The sequence below is a fragment of the Orussus abietinus genome, unplaced genomic scaffold (assembly GCF_000612105.2).
Source record: "Orussus abietinus isolate OABI.00-Male unplaced genomic scaffold, Oabi_2.0 scaffold15, whole genome shotgun sequence".
Lineage (NCBI taxonomy): Eukaryota > Metazoa > Arthropoda > Insecta > Hymenoptera > Orussidae > Orussus > Orussus abietinus.
This window is the reverse complement of record NW_019396010.1, coordinates 1,052,860-1,072,340: the sequence shown is the minus strand read 5'-3', so window position 1 is coordinate 1,072,340 and position 19,481 is coordinate 1,052,860. Positions and strand designations below refer to the sequence as shown.

The 19,481-nt window shown below is 48.3% G+C and overlaps 1 protein-coding gene across 4 annotated transcripts in view; it reads left to right on the top strand.

Annotated features, from left to right (window-relative positions):
• The window catches only part of LOC105696444 (potassium/sodium hyperpolarization-activated cyclic nucleotide-gated channel 2), a 36,635-nt gene extending 20,407 nt beyond the window's left edge, over nucleotides 1-16,228 (top strand). The window contains exons 6-13 of one of the 4 annotated variants that reach the window (XM_012418898.2): nucleotides 1,369-1,476; nucleotides 7,392-7,541; nucleotides 7,958-8,176; nucleotides 9,473-9,619; nucleotides 10,380-10,497; nucleotides 10,826-11,102; nucleotides 12,262-12,397; nucleotides 13,103-16,228. In XM_012418898.2, coding sequence (XP_012274321.1) covers nucleotides 1,369-1,476; nucleotides 7,392-7,541; nucleotides 7,958-8,176; nucleotides 9,473-9,619; nucleotides 10,380-10,497; nucleotides 10,826-11,102; nucleotides 12,262-12,397; nucleotides 13,103-13,249 — 1,302 coding nt within the window. In that variant the 3' untranslated portion in view covers nucleotides 13,250-16,228. Of the gene's footprint in view, nucleotides 1-1,368; nucleotides 1,477-5,285; nucleotides 5,307-7,391; nucleotides 7,542-7,957; nucleotides 8,177-9,472; nucleotides 9,620-10,379; nucleotides 10,498-10,825; nucleotides 11,115-12,261; nucleotides 12,398-13,102 lie in introns of those variants that run through there. The other 3 variants (XM_023434459.1, XM_023434460.1, XM_023434461.1) reach the window with 3 other exon arrangements.
• The last annotated feature ends 3,253 nt before the right edge of the window (nucleotides 16,229-19,481 follow it).

The following is a 19,481-nucleotide window of genomic DNA, read 5'->3' as shown; positions in this document are numbered from 1 at the left end:
ATGATCTAGCTATACGATCGCTCCGCCTTCTCTTTTCTCTTTATCTTTCTGTCTTTCTTTCTCTCACTCCCTCTCTTCTCTATTTTTCTCTTCTTCCGGATATTTCCCCTCCGAGGTGACGCTTGCGGCCGCCATCTTGGAGAACGCGCCTCCGACGACACCCGGAGGGAAACGCGCGCATCTGTCGGCCGTTTCCCCGCTAATTTTCTTTCCGCAACTTGTTCGATGCGGAATTGGCCGACAAGTGGTCGGGTTTCCCTATTCGTCCGGTGTCTCGTGACCGAGCTTCGTCAGGAAAGGGACGCGCTTCCTTCCTTGACACCTAACCTGACTTAATCGCGGCTATTAACCGCTCTAATTGCCCCTCCTTCTTTCTTAACGCCTCGTCCTCGCTATCCCGCCGACATTCCACGTCGACTCGTTCCTTCCCTCGTCACTTAATCGCCGAACCATCGGGTCCAAAAGCCAAAAGCTGACCTCGAGTCATCGACGCCATCGTTGCTCCTTCCCCGCGCCAGCTAACCTCTCTTGCGACGCTTTGGAAAGGCCTCTGGAGTGCGTCGTTCGACGCCATCTTGGATCCCGAATGTGGGAAGCTTGGAAAAGGACCTTTCCGTTTTTTTCCTATATTTGGAAACCGGAGGGACGCGCTAATTAATCTTAATGGGGACCGAGCTTGCAGCTTGCAGCGCTTGCTGGACCAACGGCTTGATAACGTGTCTCGAAGAATGGCTTTACCGATACTTATCGCTGATCGATCCTAGCCGCCCTCTTCGGCGGCCCCGTCCGCCATCTTGGATCCGAAGGACCTCGAAGAAGACCTCACATCCGCAAGTCTTATCGACCAAATGAGACTTAGGAGGCATGGGAAACGACGTTTAGACCATCCACGAGAGGTGGAAGGGTAAGTCGATGCATGGAGATGGTCCAGCCAGCCGGATGCGGAAGTAAAGGACGACTTTGAGATACTGGAAAATCAAGGGGGAGGAAGAAGACCTTTACGAGGGACCACCGAGCAAGATCCACCCTGAAGATCTTCTTGAAGATGAGGGAATGGTGTCTCCTCTACCTAACCCCCTGAAAATAATTTCCCTTCTTTCTTCTCTCTTGATCCTCTCGACCCTCCACCTCGGAGCCGCCTCACTTTCTTCGGTCTTTACCTCGCCCACTTTCTCTCTGGCGGTTTCCCTCTTCGCCACAACTGTTCTTACACACCTAATGTCCCGTCCCACGTGTTTCATCCCCGTTTCTCTCTCTTCTCTTTCTCTGTCTAATTCTAATCTCCTCTCTTTCCATGGTCTCTCTACATTTTTCTCTCCTTTTCTCTGACTATGTCTTGCTATGTCCCGGCTTTTCTTTTGTTTCTAGATATTGCAGAACCTACAAAAAAAACGCACTGAGCGGAGGGGGCGCCTAAGCTCTGACAATATGAATAAAAAGAAGTCCGGTTTCAGCAAAAGCGACCTTATTTTTAAGGTAACCCGCCTTAAGGATCGCGCAGGCTCTGGTCCACTCGATCCAGTCGCGGACGAGCCTCGGTCATTCGTTCTGGGATTTTTCGAAAGCCGACGGAGAGACGGAGTTCGTGAAAAAGAGGGAAGGAAAAAAAAGAATAAGGAAGAGGAAATGAAAAAGACCGTGGAAACTTAATCGCGCCACGAAAACTTCTTCCTCCTCCATCAGGAAGAAATCCATCTAAGAGGAGATAAAACTCGCCACTCTTCCTGATGCGTCTCGAATATTAAAGGGATGAAGGAAATGAAATGGAGAAAAAGAAAAAAAAGAAACAATATCGACCCGCCAGTTTGGATGGGGATTTTCTGCGGTTTGCCTCCCTCTCCGTCCGCGTTTGAAAACTCAAGACCGAGGCGGAAGTTAGTGGAGCGCAGAGCTGCACGCTGATTGGCTCGTTGGTTTATACTTGCGTAAAATCGTCCGCTTCTTATTTCCGCCTATATTACACTGTACCCGCAGCAATAGGCTATGCTTTTACGTATATCACAAATCGGCACCCGCCTAGCGATGAGAAAGTACTTCATAGCCCCCAATAGTCCGCCCACGCCACTGGCCCCACGGGCGCCGACCTAGGGCGCCCATCTCGCAACTTTGGCGCCCTCTATTTCGCGAGTCGGCCAACGAAATTCCGCCAAACTCGATGACGGGCCTCACCAAAGGTGAACAAATCCGATGACAGTGTCGGAAGTGCAGTTTGCCCGATTCGACTGCGGCGACACCCGTCATCATCTTCCTCGACCCGACATTTTACGAACCGTCCGATATCTGCCTCTCCTTTTTCTCGAGTCACCAGGTCTTGAGAACGGTTTCCGGAACTCTTTCGTTCCCAGGCGATGAAAAGAGCGGATCGACTCGCGTTCTCGAGATGCATTTCTGACCGTGGATATCGGCGGATCCCATCTCTTCATTTCTTTCGCAACGAATTTTCCCACTGTAGCCTGATCGTTCTGTCTCCTCCATACTCTTTCACCCCCGATAATATTCCCACTCGCAGAACTATCGCTTCCGAACCGTTCTTTCGTCCCCTTCAGTCTTTGATTCGTTGATGCATCTTCACCGTAGATCCTCGCCAGATGACACAAGCCAGAAACCCCCAGCTGATCGAAACCAGCCCTATTGTCTGGACACTAAGTTCGCCAAAACGCCCCCGGCGTCTGCTCAGCTCGATTCCCCGGGAGAAATTGAAAAGAAAAATCCTAGTAACTTTTTTCCCTAGGGTTAGTAGTTCGTAAGTTAAGGAGGTGTGAACGTGGGCCAATCAGGAGCGTCGGTCTACCGGAAACGCGGCCTCGTGGTCCTCCGCGTCGCTTTCCGATGGAGCGCAACTTCAAACCTCCGTAACTCGAGAACCCCCAATCCTAGGGGAAAACTTCCTAGAGGTTTTCCCTTCGTCTTTTCACGGAGAGTCGAGCTGCGTAGACGCCGTCCGTCCGACAGCCCGGGTTCGGTCCCTAGCTTGTGAAAACTACCGCACCTGCCGACCCGCTCGGCTTCTCTCTACGAGAGAACAATACTCTTGATCGCTAGACGGTGGGCGCGCTCGTCATTCGACGTCCCTTTCTGTCGCTTTCGCGGATCGCACTCGTGCGAGCTTGCGTGCACTTTGGGCCGAGAAACAAAGAGCAAAGAGGGAAAACCGAGCGACCAACGACCGCGCGTGTACAGGCCTGGATAGCTCGGTACATGAGAAAGTAGCTTGCCACCCCTGACGCTGCTCTGCGAGCGAGCTTTCCGCTTTTATCGCCAAGCTTTGCCCGAGTTAACGCGAGCATGTGCGATTTCTTATCGCGCGAAATGCGCACCGATGCCTGCGCAATGCCTGCGCAATGCCTGCGCAATGCCTGCGTACGTGTCGACGCTTACTCCTGGCTTTTGCGCCGCTTCCTGCGCCCTTGTTCTTGTGTGTTGTTGGTGTTCTTGTTGCTCTTGCTTCCCCCCTTACTTTTGTGTTCTCTTCCCTTTGTTTTTTCCGTTGCAGAGCGCGGGACTCGCCTGGAGGGTGTCGCATCTCCTGAGTTTCGCGTTTTCCGCGGTTCTCGTCGCCGCTTTTGTTTCTTCCGTCGACCCCGCCGTCAGGGACGTCGTCGACTCTTCAGAGAGTCGCCTCGAATTTCGACGCGATCGCGTTGACGCGTCCTTCCTACCTCCTCTTTTTCTTCTTTTCTTTTTTTCCTTTCCCCCTTTAAATTACTTTTCTTCATTTTTTTTCTCTCTCTCCGTTCCCGCGGGAGTTTTCCGACCTTGCGACCGCATTTTGCCGGAAACTGGCAGCCCACCATCGCGCACTGGGAGTCCGACCTAGGGACATGTTTAATTTCGATGATAATGAGTTTTATCCATCGGCGCAATTCTCCATTTTTTCCGAGGTCTTTGTATGTATCCCTAGTAGCATAGAATAATTTCTAAACATTTGTTTTTGTAATCGTTGCTAAGGAAAAAAAAAAGAGAAGGGTGTAATGTACTTTGCGCTGTCGAGTAGAACACTAGGGACGTATTATACGTTGTAATGTATATGTAGATGACCACGTATATTACATGACGTATTGTACTTACTCCCTGCCATCTCGGATTACTCGGGATTACGTGTTCCGCTTTACGTTATCTTCAGTTTTCCCTCACCGGGGTTCATTTCCATCCAACGATTCCGCGGGACGAGGGAAAGATTCGTTCTCCGAGGCTCCTTGATTTTCCTCGGGAAGGGAGAAAATTGGCGTCGACCGGAGGACGGCGATTTATCGCGATTACTCCCGGAAGAGAAGTAATCGCTCGCTTCAGGAGTCGGAAACTGGAGGGCGAGGGAAAAAATACGAAAGAGAGAGACGGAGGGCGCGAGAAAGAGAATGGATTTTCGTTTCGATTCTATCCTCCTCCCCCACCTTGGGTTCTTCTTCTTTTTCTTTTTTTTTTTTCTTCTTCTTCCGCAATGGTCCACATTTAACGGGTGAAACAACCCCCCGAAGTTTGGTGAAAATTTCGCCTTTCAAAATTTGAAAAGAAGAAAAATGATATACTTAGTTCACGACGCAAGGGATTTTTTTCAAAGCGACGACTGCAACGATGCAGATGCAGATGCAGTTCCTGCACGTCGACCCTGTTTCCCTTTCCTCGAGGGAGGGCCTTTCTGAAAAGGGCACGAGTCATTCCCTCCTCCCGTGTATCCGGATTTTCACGGGTTTTCCAAATCCCTCCGGCAAGGGTTGCAGCTCGGTGCACCCCGGATGCATCTCGGATGCATCTCAGGTGCAACGATCGGCGGCCTAAGTAGCCGAGCCTATTTTTCTCTCAGTGCTCTGTCCAGGCTCCGGCCTAAAATAAAATTGACCTTGGCTCCTCTCTCGTAGAAAAGTCGAGGAGCAATTAAACACGGTCTCTCTCATTAGAGCCGGGAAGACGCGTCGCGATGTCAAGCCTCGACGCTCCCAGGCCGAGGAGGCGACGCCTCATCGAGGAACGTCCGAATTTCGCGTTTTTCATTTCTTCCTCCCCTTTCTTCCCTCCCTACGAGCCCGGCGATATTGGCTTTTCTCTCTTCCCTCTTATCAGGACTTTCTTTTACACGCGTGAAAGGGGTACAATCACATGGAACATGTGGACTAATCTCGAAATCCGGCGTCATCGTCATGGGACTTGATCATTAATCCGACGATTATCCTTTCTCGGGTATTTATTTTTTTTCTTGTCTTTTGATGGTTTGATTTTTTTTAATTTCTTTCTTTTTTTTTTTATTTATTTTCCTCCGTGGGATTTCCTCCATGCGTAACAACGCGCAGCCCTGACGAAAGCGATCGAGCCGATCTCTCGGTAGGGGCGATCGCGGTTCGACCGGATTGCGATCTGGGGGAAAATCCCCAGACAGGCCGAGAAAGCGATCGCAAAGGATCACCGAATCGATCGCATCGGCCCTCGCATCGTTAAGTTTCCGAAGCATCGACGTCTCCTCTCGACGTCGAGGTTCTTGGCTAAACCCCCGTTTCTCTCCCCCGTCTGAGTTTACACGATGTGTTCACACCTCCCGCCGTTGCGTGTAAGTTTTCGTTACGGCATGCTATATTTTCGTATTATTTGTTATTACTGTTAGCTATAACGAATCTCCCGTCGCGGCTTACCGACGACGACGGACGACGACGGGCGACCCCGCGAACCGACGGGGATCCCTCGAATTCGGCGCGAGATATCGAAAAACGTCCCGAACGAAAGTCCTGCCTTGCGATATTTCCAGTCACTTTTATAGGGGAATTTTTTCCCCTAGGTCCACCGTTTCACCGGGAAACGCCGACTTGTCCGAAACCGCGGGGCCAGTGCAGGCGGCCAAGGCGCCTTGCGCGGTGGCGCTTTAATAATCGCGGGTAATGAATAGTTTCCTGTACAGGAAAAAGGATAAAGACGTGATGTATGCTAAACGAGGGAAGAGGAGCTCCTTTGTTGGAGTGCAATACGATGGCTCATCCGTCTTGTCTTTCCAGAAACCGAGAAAGAGAGTTTCTCTCCGAGTGCCCGCGCGAGTGCTTTCGCTCTCTGATAATTCCTGATAACTCGATAAGGTCGTTCGAAGTGTCGATGGATCCCCGGGAACGATCGATGACATCCGAATCGGTGCATATTAATGTACATGAACCCTAATTTTAGTGGTCATTTGGAATTTTCGGGGTATTTTTTTTTTTAATCAAGTTTGCTCGATCTCGATCAATTTTTGCCGAATTCTCGCGGATTTGCATATCTCTCCAGTCGTTTTCGCGGTCTTGGGAGGCTCGCCTGTGATCTCGGGATGACCGGGGCCAAGTTTTTTAACGTCACCTTTTTTCTGGGATTTATGATTGTGCACACACACTCCGGGATGCAATGCCGGCGGAACGGCGGGAAACGAAGGAGCATGCATGCAGTCGAGTTAGTCCACGGCGTTGAGTTATGTTTTAGAGGTATAGGAGTTTTACGGCGGACAGGTGGCATGCTTTATAGGGACACGATGGTGCACCCATCCACTTGGTTTTCCATTTTCCGCCGAGCCCCGTGGAGTGTCGGCACGATCGCGGGTTTACCTAAAAAACTGGAAAAGTCCGTTCGCAAAATCCTTGAAAACCCCCCCGAGTCGGATGTCATCGCCGATAAGACGATTCAAGGGAGACTTTTAAGGTGATATGAAAATGTGATATACATACCAAAAAGTCAAAATATGTATAAAACTTTTCCCCAAACTGGGTGCACCGAATTATTTGACATTAACACGTGATTATGAAGGCTCTAAGGAAGAACGCGCTGCTCGTGAAATTTCATTTTTCGAGATAAATTTTCCATTCGTCTCGGAAGAAGATTTTTCTTTTCGAGAAATGAAATTTTCACGGGCTTCCATAATCACTTGTTAAAGTATCCGATAATTCGGTCCACTCAGTTTGGAGAAAATTTTTATAAATATTTTAACTTTTTGCTACGTATGTTATCACACTTTCATATCACCTTAAATCATGGACCGGTGACTTTCAGGGGACGTCTCGTAGCTTTTCCATTTTCTTTTTTTTTTTTTTGTTAAACTATAAAATTGACCAAGGACGAAATACTTTTGACAAAGGCCGAGAGGGAGAAGATGTTAGTGCGACCTGCCCAAACTGGGACCTGTTTGATTGATTTGTCTTTATCGTTGCTGTTATTGTTAACGTTATCTCGTTGAGTATACATATATATATATATATATCGTTGAGTTTTTGAGTTTGTGCGACACTCGCTTGTTCGCTGTACACTATCCGCAATGAAGCTTCGGAGACGGCGTACCGAGGAAGGAGGTACCCGACACCCAACCTGTCCAACCTGTCGAACGGTGGGAAAGGTCAGGTTTTCACCACGTGGTACCGGAATCATTAACCCGCGCACCTTGTTGTTGGCAGTTCCTGAACATGGCGTCGGTGTTCATGCGGATCTTTAACCTGATCTGCATGATGCTCCTGATCGGCCACTGGAGTGGCTGCCTGCAGTTCCTGGTCCCCATGCTGCAAGGCTTCCCCAGCAACTCCTGGGTGGCCATTAACGAGCTCCAGGTGAGGATACGAGTTCCCGGGTCCGTCGCTTCCGGGTCCACCGGGCCGTTTATTTAAAATTATATGCTTGAGTTTGGACGGGTAAGGCAATAAATTATGTACTAGGCATGGTATTCACACATTTCATTATTAAAAAAAAAAAGAAAAAAAACATTTATCGTCTATTTTAGAAATTAAATAATTTGAAACTTTCGTCCACTCTTATGATACAAACTAAATATTAGATGGTTAATCCTTATCAATTCCACGGGGGCCAAGAGATTTCTTTTGCGGTTAATGTTGAGGAAAGAACAATAATTTGAAATTAAACCCTTTTCTCGGTGTGAGGGGTCAACGTAATTAATTTTTTTTTTTTTTTTTGGTATTGGAAGCACAGGTCGCCTCGACGGAGCTTTATCGTCTAATTTTCTTTGCAGGACTCGTTCTGGCTGGAGCAATACTCGTGGGCCCTCTTCAAGGCCATGTCGCACATGCTCTGCATAGGATATGGGAGGTTTCCACCGCAGTCGCTGACCGACATGTGGCTGACCATGTTGAGCATGATCAGCGGGGCGACATGTTACGCGCTCTTCCTCGGACACGCGACCAACCTCATCCAGTCGTTGGACTCGTCGAGAAGGCAGTACAGAGAAAAGGTAATAGACGCCGGAGAGATCGACGTAAGTGACACCAAGAGGCATTTATCAGTCGGTGATATAGTACCGTGAAAACCCAGAGATACCTTCCCGCACGAACGAGCCGATAAGGGACGAGAAAAGACGGAGAAGTCTGATTAGGAAGTCCCTCCGCGGATATCTCATAATTGAGTTAATTGATGGAATAATTATTTTTCCCCGAAATAAACTCAGGTTAATTCCCCTAATCCCGGGGAAACCATGTCGCGTCCGATTTAATGGAGTTTATCGGAGCCGAGTAATTATTTCTTGAATTAACGAAGTACCTCATCTACAGGGTGGAAAGTACCCTGGTTGTCCAACTCAGAGGAGCCTTATTCCAGCTTCTACACTGTTAAAAAAATATATAATTTTATATAATTCGTTGAAAAAAAATATACTTACGTAAACGATCGTAAGGATAATAACTCTTTCTATAAAATCTCCAAACAATCGCTTTCGCATATCAAATTTATAATTTTACTGCAACCTTACGTACTAAGAGTGTATGCATTTTTTTTTTTAACAGTGTAGAATATTTAATTGTACGTAGTAACCGTGTTGGGTAAAAATGTTAAAATGTACGTCCAGTGTTAAAATGTATGTCCGAATGTTTTGCGTGCGGGAATCGGTACTTCGACCGACTCTGCCCGAACAATCGCACCTGTACATACCTGTATAGATAACAAGCATATATGCATACCCTGGGGATGTGGGAGAAGGAGATCGAATCGGTAGTGATAGCCGTGCACCCTGCATCACGAGATTGGCACGAAACCGAAGCTCGGCTACCTTTCGGTAGGGCCGGTTTTAATCATTTTCTGTTATCGGGAGGAAAATTAAAATCCCGATCGGACTCTGCCGAGACTACGCCTTTCTCGAGATTAAAAGGTCCTCCACGTGTCTCCGTCATTTTCGAGGGTCCTCGCACTTCGACGGAGACACTCGAGTTCAGGTCCACAAAGGCGACTTTCAGTACAGGACACTGAAACGGCTTTACTTGGATTTCTTTATAATTATTGTACGAAAACGACAGGTGGAGTACGTCATTTGGCACGATACTTAATTATAATTCGAGCCAGCTGTCGATATGAAAACCAACGTCGTCACCGTAGGTGTTTAGAAAAGTCTTCTTTACCGACGTCGATCAAGTTCCTGGACGCGTTTCACTTCACCTTAAGCGATGGAAATTTCTAACTCGAGGACCTCGCGACTTACTTCTTGACTTTGTGGAGTGGACGTAGACGCTTGAACGGGGATGACTTGTTCTCGGGGTAGGTGAAGCAGGTGGAGGAGTACATGGCCTACCGGAAGTTACCTAGGGAGATGCGCCAGAGGATCACGGAGTACTTCGAGCACCGGTACCAGGGCAAGTTCTTCGACGAGGAGCTCATCCTGGGAGAACTCTCGGAGAAGCTGAGAGAGGTACGTATCCGGCGTTTCCCTCTTTCCAGAGGATACCAAAAGAGAAACCCAAAGTCCCTGATAAGCGCCCGGGAAAGGGAGTGCGCGAAATTTGCCCACGTCGGGGATGGCAGCCCTGAAGAGCCTCTCCAGGATCGGAGTAGAAAGTCCCGATTAGGAAATCCGAGGAACTCCACACCACGTAGAATCACGTTAGAGGTGTAGCATGCACCAGAATGCAACAACGCGCCTTGGCATGACTGCACTCGGAATACCGATTTGGTAGAGCGGTCAGCCGCATAGGAAAAGAGGGGAGAGAAGAGGAGGAAGACTCGAGAGGAAAATACCGATTAGAGCCCTGGGTAGAACCACGAGGAACGTTCCCGAGAGACGGAAGAACGGTGCCAGCGGATAATCCCATTTAGGACCTCGATGTGAGACAAGGACCCTTATCACACTGCACGCTCGCAAGGGACCTGGAAATATCGGTATCGATACGTTATCGATCCCGCGATTTCCCGATTCCTGCTCGACGGTTTGCCCCGCCACTTCCGGAATTTCTCCGCGGAGGATATGAGATCCGTTTAACTTAGAGGAAAGTCCGTAAAGTCTGCCGATCTTATCGGCGGAAAATTGCGGCCCGGGTTCCCCCTTGTGCTTTTTAATTCCTGCCGACGACAGGGGGAAACTCTGTCCCGATAATACCGCGTCCGGGCTCTTGGAGAACGGCCAGGCCCGTCCGGAAGGATCGCAGGTTACAATCGTCTCTCTTTCGATCTAGGACGTGATAAACTACAACTGCAGATCCCTGGTTGCATCGGTGCCATTCTTCGCGAACGCCGACTCGAACTTCGTCTCGGACGTCGTCACGAAGCTGAGATACGAAGTCTTCCAGCCAGGTAAGGACGAACTTCACTCGTTCGCCAGGAGAACGCATCCTTTCTACCAAAGGTGCCAATAGACACCTCCTAAAATTTCAACTCGAAATTATTTTCAAAGTATAATAATTTTTTCTCAATTAATGTTTCGAGTTTTCCTATAACAATTGTTAAATCTATTTAGCGGTATTATTTTCCTCAAGCTCATCGAAACCTTTCGGTCGAAATAGGTATACATGAAATTGTGGTAGAAATAGTTTTAATGACCACCATGAATTTTTAAAATCTAATTCTAATTCTAATTCTTTTTTACGCAATGGAGGATGAAGTAAAGCCATTCTCGTTGCAGGAGACATCATCATCAAGGAGGGCACGATAGGCTCGAAGATGTACTTCATCCAGGAGGGAATAGTGGACATAGTGATGGCCAATGGCGAAGTGGCCACCTCGCTTTCCGATGGCTCCTATTTCGGGGAGATCTGTCTGCTGACCAACGCCAGGAGGGTAGCTTCCGTCAGGGCGGAGACCTACTGCAATCTCTTCAGCCTCTCGGTGGACCACTTCAACGCTGTTCTGGACCAGTATCCGCTCATGAGACGGACCATGGAGAGCGTTGCCGCCGAGAGGTATAAGCTTTGGTTAGGTTTGTTCTATCGAGTTGGTGTGCTAATAGATGTCAATCACTGTTCCCATATCACACATTGGCCACCGACGACAGGTTCCGTAAAGACCGATAACACCGGGCGTCGAGATAAACCGTTTCGTTGTTTCCGTTTATAAATTAAGGTGATATGAAAGCGTGATAATCGACCTCGATTTAATTTCTCAGCGCCTTTCGTATCGTCTTAGAGCCTTAACCAACGCCACAGGACGACGCGGTTCTTCCGAAAGGTGGCTGATAAGAATTCTTAAGTCGTGATAATGGAGCAGAATTTCCAAAGCCCTGAAGATCTATCGGTCTTCGAGCGACCGTCGTCCGTGTATTTCTATCTCTGATCATCCACGTGGCTGCTCGGTCCTCCCTGTTCCTTCTAAACGTCAGAGGAGGAACAATGAGGTGCCTTATCAGAGCTTATCACGACCAGCCACGGAAGAATCGTCCGTTTTACGCATCGACTCGACTCACTTAGGTTTAATTCGCACGATCATTGTGGTTGTCTTTCTCACGAATGCGGCGAGGTCTTGGCGATGCGATGAAAAAGGAGTCCTTCATTGTCTTTTCTTTTTTTTTTTTTTTCCTTCGCTCAAAGATGCGGATCGTCCAAGGACCTCGCTGTAATCGTATACCAGGGTTCTCTGATAAACTTGCAACGTATGCAACGACTCCGAGTGTTCTACAATCCGTCGTTTAAGGGGATGCGAAAGTGGCATGAAACTTTTCTCCGACCTGGGTGCACCAAATCGTTTCAACTGGAACGTGGAGGGTACAAGGAAGGCCTCGACTCCCATGGAACATCAATTATTACAAAAAATGTCAAAAGTGGCTGTAAATAAATTTTTTTAATTTTAATTTCATACGCGTCGGGATATTCTTTATGGTCTGTATTGTCAAATTGTGAGGTTTGAAAGGATACACCCATTCGGGAACGTGTTAAATTAATGGGGCCACTTTCGCGTCGCTTTAAATCTAACCGCGGTTTTGCAGTCGATTCGCGAGGTGTTTAAGATCGTCGATCAAAGGGGTAATCGGTATCGCGGATAGGGAACATCGAATCTTGGGCAGCAGGTGTTGGTTGTGCTCGGTAGGTGTAACATTCCCTACGCTTAATAAGGCTCTCTTTACAGGCTGAACAAGATCGGGAAGAACCCTAACTTGGTGGCCCACCGGGAAGAGGACCTTGGCAGCGAATCAAAAACGATAAACGCCGTCGTGAACGCCCTGGCCGAGCAGGCCGCCCACGCGAGTGCCAGCGAAGAATCGGTAATTTCAGAACTATGCTAATTGCGATCAGGCAATTACCGATTCCACGAGAATCGGCTTATTCGCGGATTAAAGCGCCGCTGGGTAATCGTTAATGTCCAGCGCACGAGGCCGAGGATATTTACAACTTATTGTTGGAACGTAACCAATTGTGCTCCCCCAGGGTTTTAGTGCAGGCCTCGAAGGTACTCGCGATTAAGCCAATTACAGAAGTGCACGGTGAAACGATTGAGAAGTTCCATAGAAGCCCAGATCTTATGTTAGCGCTTGACGCTCTGAAGTTGGATAAGAAAACAGGAGTGATAACATGCGTGGAGCGTATAAAAGGCGAGTAATGTGTGTAAGATAAAAAAAAGAATCCATTCCGCTATGTATCGCCGTAAGATTAAGAGAAATGGAGAGGTGATTACAGCGCCGCCATCCGTTGGTTCACGTACTATTGGTCGAGCACGAAACGTCCCTATCCTTCTGGGCATCTATGGAGACTTCTGAATTGTTAGCCTAGGTCGGGCGACTTCGTGGAGTATTTATTATGTTCGTAGCGTTTTTATCAAAGACTTTTATTATAAAAACGGTACGAATTTATTCCCCAACTTAATATTACGCAGGTGGAGGCGGGCTCTGGAAGAAGTGGCTTAGAGTCTTTGCCTTGTATTTTAAGTAGAGGTCTGGGAGGAGGTGGTTAATCTCGTGGACGTTCCCCAGGTGCACAGCATGGAGCTGAGGACGCTGCCCGCCTGCCTGCTGCCCAGGCCGAAGTCGGAGAACAACTTCACCAGCCAGGAGCTGACGAGAGAGGGCCGCAGGATCTTCCACAAGAGCGACACCTTCCACAAGGACTCGTATCAATGACGACACTCGATGTACTAGCACACGCAGAGGTACTGAACGGTTCCCGAGCCACGGCGGGCGGATCTCCTGGATCCTCGTCATCCTGGCCACCCGGGGAGTCCGAACCTCCGGGATGAGAGGATCCGACCTCGAGGACGTCGCCCAGATGCGCGTCCGTGCCCATCGTCCAGGGAGAACGTCTACGTGGGGACCTGCAGACGAAACAGAGAGAGGCCAAGAGAGCTACTCGGGGTCGAGGACACCCTGAAGAGTCGCCGAGACGCCGGTCGACCTCGTCGCGGGACCAGACTCGAAGGATCGCGACCGAGGATCCCGTCGATCGCCTCGAAGAGGACCACGGGACATCGAAGACGGTCCCTCTCCATCTCTCTTTCCCTCTCTCGCCGCGAAATAACGCAGGTCTTTATGGGAACCAACCGGTAGACCCGGGACACGAGGCCCTAGGGCGGGGACGAGGAGCCGACGTTCCCACCCGGGGACGCGAGGAACGCAGGATCCTGCCGGCTAACTCTGTGATTTTCCATCCCGCGGGGCGCTTACACACGCCTCGTGGACCTTCTACCAGGAGAAGACCGACGTGCGCGGCGAAGTCACCGAGGTCGCCGGGATGTTCAGCCTAAGGAGGATCGCTAGCTGTACGCGTCGACACCCATCGAACGATCTAACGTTAAGAACGTATTATTATTACCGCGCGACCATAGTTATCTTGCATCCGCAAGGCTCTGCCCTCGTAAGGATAGGTCGACCTGGGGCGTTTTTATCAAGGGAGGATTTCCCGAGGACGACGAGGAGAGATGCCCGGTACTCCTTGACTAGAACCAAGGCTCGTAGGACCAGGATTTCGGGGGAGGCCTCTTCAGGGTCGAGGGATGCTCCGGATGGATTCTGGGAGGACGATTGCACGAGCCCGAAAAACCGTGTTGACTTGTTGAGGGTTTCTTGGGCTCGGCCCTCGACGAGGTCGAGGGAACCCGTCGCTCCGTACTCGACGGAACGGCGGCTACTTTTTATCTCGAAACCGAACGCGCACCGATAGGACGAGGGAAGATATACATATAGGCACCACGTTATCGGCTATTATTACCGATGCCAATATTATCGACGATATTACTCGCATGAGCATTGTTACCGGCACTAACGACGTCGCGACGATTGTTACCGCCTAACGCCCCGTTGGTCGATTACAAATCTATATTCCTACACGAGGAGACCGCGAAAAGTCTATTTTCCTGACGCACTTCCGAGGTGCCCAGAATTACCCGCTAAAATTACTTTAATCGATAGTTCTATCTTCAATTCGCGGCTTCTCCCAATGGTAAATCCTTCCGAGACTTTGGGAAATTAATACCGACGATGTCTTCAGGTACTACTCGTCCGTGCAATTAATCGGAATTGATCTCTCCTCTCTGCATGTCTTTCTCCTTACGAGGTAGAGTCTGACGAATGTAAACTAGACTGCAACTCGATGCAGAGCAACGTTCGTTAAAACGAAGGCGCATTGCAACAGGGTCCAGCACCGAAGTCGGAGGGATTCTTATTTCTTCCCTTATTCCATTTCGCAGATTTCGCACGCCTTGGCTAAATTATACAAACGGTCCCGAGCTAGACCCCGTGTCGTGGTAAATTTGCATGAACGTTAACCATCGGTACCATCATTTTTTCTTTTTTTTTTTTCGGTTTAACGCTGGACCCGATTTTTGCAGAACAAGGAGGCGCCAGACGTCGGTCTAATGTAGCTCCGAAATGACTCGAGGTATCGGGACGAGACCTAGGTACTCTATACATACACGACCCTGAGCATATTATGTACATAGATCCTCCTAAGAGTTAAGTTATAAATTAATTGAACAAGGGGAAGGAAGCGGGGCACGTGTTCACGCACATAGTCAGACACCGCGGGTACTCGCAAGTACGCGCACCGAGTATAAGACGCATTAGGCTTAGAGGTAACATTAAACGAGTACTCGAGGGACGGGGGGGGATTGACGTGGATGGCAACGGCTATGTATACGTGTATATATAGACATACAAGCACGTATGCAGATATACATACGTATACAACACGCATATATATTTTTTTTTCCCCGCGAAAAAGATTTTCCTCCGATTATTTTCGAACTACCCGAAGGGCGCAGGCTCTTCTCCGCTTCCTCGTCGACACGAGTACATATTTACACGGGGTATTTACATCGACACGAAGGCCGGACATAGATCTGAAAGACGCGTTACAAAACGAGGGAGACGAGGGATTATCTACACCGTAACGAGACCTGTAATCCTACGATCGCTAGCACTGGTAGGACATACCACTAGATATTACTAACGTTAAATGGCAAAAAAAAGAATAAGTATGAGATTAATAAGAGCAAAAAAAGAGACACACTCGGCGCCGTTAGTACGGCACCGCGCGGTTACTAAACTTGGTTACACTCACACACGGACACACACTCAGCGAGACGCTACTCGAGATTAACTAATTATTAAGTAGAGGACGTAAGGGAGCGCGTACCGTAGCTATATTACTATTAACTAAATCTAGGTGATTTGCAAACGTTCAATGTATAAATGCTGTAGATACGGAGATATGCGGAGGTGAACAAATGCGCGGAGAGGAGGAAAATACTTTTTGTACTAAAAGACGGACGGCGAATCTGATGGCGATTACGAGAGGAAAGAAAATGGCGGCTTAAGGGAACCCGGGAAGAAATGCCGGAAATGGCCACGGGAACACTTTCTCTATTTTGTTTTTCTTTTTTAAATGGAATTATCCATCAGCCTATTTTTTTTTCCTTGCGATTGTACTTTACGATTTTTCGCTTTTGTTTCTCATTCCCCTTATCACATACGTTTTTCTATTTAATCGCCGATTATATTAAATCACTCCGAGATTTGTCGTAGCTTTCTGCTGGCGAACTAGGGCGCATTTTTATTTATTTAACCGCTGTTTTCACGAGTAAATAGGCGTACGATCAAAACGAGGGTTAACGACTGTTCATTTGATTTTTCCTGTCCCTGGTTCCGATTCGTTCCTTTGGTTGCGTTTTACTTGTTTATACGTGCATGTTTGTTTAACACGTTCCCGCCGGCGCCAATTTTCATTTGTTTCCCCCAACGGCGGCACACAAATCTATGTCGCGCGTCATCTGGCGGCGCGCATTTCTCGCGTGTTCAGACTTGCACGCGCTTCTTGTTTCTTCAGTATTACATTGAGCGCTTACTTTGCAAATTATGTGACTCGTGCCGTTTTTTATATCCTAACCACAGATTTCTGTTAGTAAAAATAACTAAAAGGTGGTTAGAATATTTTTTTTAATTTTGCCCTTAAAAATATTTGTTTAATTTTGCCCATAACATGGATATGGAAATAAGTGATTCGTCTCATGAATGTGTAAATAGAGGCAGGAGAAACGCATCAAGATTACGAATACTTTCTTCCTCTTCAGGCGAAGATTTTGTTAACGTAAACAGCAACGTTATGAAATGTTCCTCGGGGGAAGATTTGAGTGTTGAAGTTACATTCATAATACTGAATTTTTATGTGTGTGTTATTAAGCAAAATTTATGTTCATAATACGTTATTAATTATAATTTTTATTCAAAATACACGTTTTTATGTATGTACGTTAAATTATCAGTGTCTAATAGCACAATCGAATGCGAAACACAGGTAGTACACGCCGCCCGATGATGCGTCTAGCGCGAGCCACCGGTGGTACACGCCGCCTGATGGCACAATCAAGCGCGAGCCACCGGTGGTACGCGCCGCCCGATGGCGCAATCAAGCGCGAGCCACCGGTGGTACGCGCCGGCGTGAACGTGTTAAGGCCTTCGAATGATTTATCCTGTCTCGCTTGATGCAGGTCTTGATTAAATTATACGCATAAATTGTGTTTGCCTTCGGACTCGGGGAAGAGAGAGAGAGATGTTACCGTCTCCGTTTCCGGTTAAACCGAGGCCGCGAAATATGCAAACGACGTTTGTGAGAAACCGAGAACTCGTGACTGTGGGAAAGCTGAGTAGTAGGCCAAGCTACATTAGAGATTCCGTTTAGAAAAGTTAGTTTCTCGAGTACGCTCACACGGCGACTCGGAGATGGCCGCCGTATCCCTGAAGAAAAACTCGCCGGGAAATAGCGGGAAATCGGAAGAGCGCGGAAAAAGCATAGAATATAAGGCCATTACTTTTAACGTATAGCCGTTCGGACCCAATGGTAATCCTAGTAATATTCGAGCCACTTCTAACGGCAACGAAGGTTGCGCCGTAACGCGCGATGTTGTCGTAAAAAGAAATTACGTGCAAAACATCCCGCCGATGTATGGCCAACGAGTAACGGGTTAAGCGCACGTTCCCCTCGTGTTATCTGCCTAACGGTACGCGAGAGAAAAAAACACTTCCTACAAAAGTCGCGCAGTACAGTACGCGGAGTAACTTTCGTTGGGAACATTTTTCCATAGGAGGTTCGGTTGAGCCAGGAAACCGCGATACCTTGTCGCGAGGGTAGCCTGTAGCGGAGCGAGCCCTTCTACAGGGAACAGGGCTGGCCGATTCGAGGCGCCGAGTGCAGGGTACGGAACGTACTCTTCTTTTTCTTTTTTCAACGAAACGAGAAACCCTCGTAGCGAGCCTTGTATAAATATTACCCTGGCGTCAATTTTCTACATATTCGCGCGCGGCCATTGGCGCACACGTGGTCGCGCGCAAGGGGTATATCCGTGTACGTAGACGCGCGCGCGTGTACGCGTGCACCTACGTGGATATAATGTACATTTAAACGCAGGTATACATGCGCGTGCGTGTACGCGTGTATATATATATATTTATATGTATGCGTGCGTTGCGTGGGTGTATATCATTGAATCATACTGTTACTACTGCTTCGAACTCTGTTACTCGCGCTGCCGCCGGGTAGACCTCGAGCATCGATTTTTTTTCCCGTTTTTCGTTTATTCGAGGTCCCTCCCGCTCTCATCAAAAATCTGCAAAAGCAACATCCAAGGCAGAGTCACGTTAGCCTCTTCTACTTTTTCGAAACCCCCGAATATGTGACCGGTCTCCTGCGGAGAGTCGGTCAAGTTTTTAATATCCGTCCTAGGTACCGTTTTTTCCTTCCTCATTTTACATATTTTCCGATATTTCAAGAATTCCCTGGGATAGAAAAAACCTCGGTAAAGGGGGGTTTTAAAGTCTCGCATCTGACTCCGGTGGTACAGCGAGTGACGACGTGACTCCAGTGGTGCTCGTATCTACCCGGGCGGGCCGGCGCCTTAAATATACTTGCCATAATGAATGCCTTAGCGAAAATAATTGTAGATGTGGAATTAAAGGAAAAAAAAAATAAGAGGAAGACACTCTTAGGTGAGGGCCGTACACTCACACGGTACACAGGTACACGCGACACTCCACACACACAAAATGGCGCCCGCGTGCGCGCACCCTACGGAGGGAACGGTGTACGGAGCGTTTACCGGACACGTATACAGGCGTAACATTTTAAGAGGCGAAACAACCAACAAGTGTACGCGAGATTAAGTACAGTGAGAACATATTATGAAATATATCGCATTAAGTTTAGCGTACCTAGTAAACGAGAGGGGGATAAAGAGAGGAAAGCGAGACAGGCGAGGCACGAGAGCGAGGAGGACGCGCGTTGTACCGAGCTCTGGCTCGATTTAACGCGCGTTTACGACCAGTTACGTACAGGTCAGGTTAAACAAAGTGAGAATATACATTAAATAAAACTACGTTAAGGTTCAGAGTTATTAGCGACACGGGGAGAGGAGCTTATCCAGCTGGGACGCGTCCGCAAGCTAACGATATATCTTATCGTCGGTGGCAATACTCGACTTCGCCCGTCCACTTAGTCTCTAGACAAATTCGATTCCAGGTCGATTCCGATCCTCGACGACCTCGTCGAGGCTTCCTTTTAAGTTTCTCGCCCACGGGTACCCTAAGAGTCTCTCCTTGAGATTTAATCCGGACTAATTTACCAGACTTCGTACCTCGGTCTAAGAGTTCTCCATTGGGAAAACGCCTGGAGAACCTGCCCTTTTCAAGGCCTTTAAGGTCATATGAAAGGGTCACTATATACATGTGTATAAACCTGAAAATATGTGTGGAACTTTTCTCCAAACTAGGTGCACCGAATTACCTTAAACATTAACACGTGGTTCTGGACGCCCTAAGGAAGAACGCGACGCTCCTTGAATTTCATCTCATCGAAAGGGAAATCTCT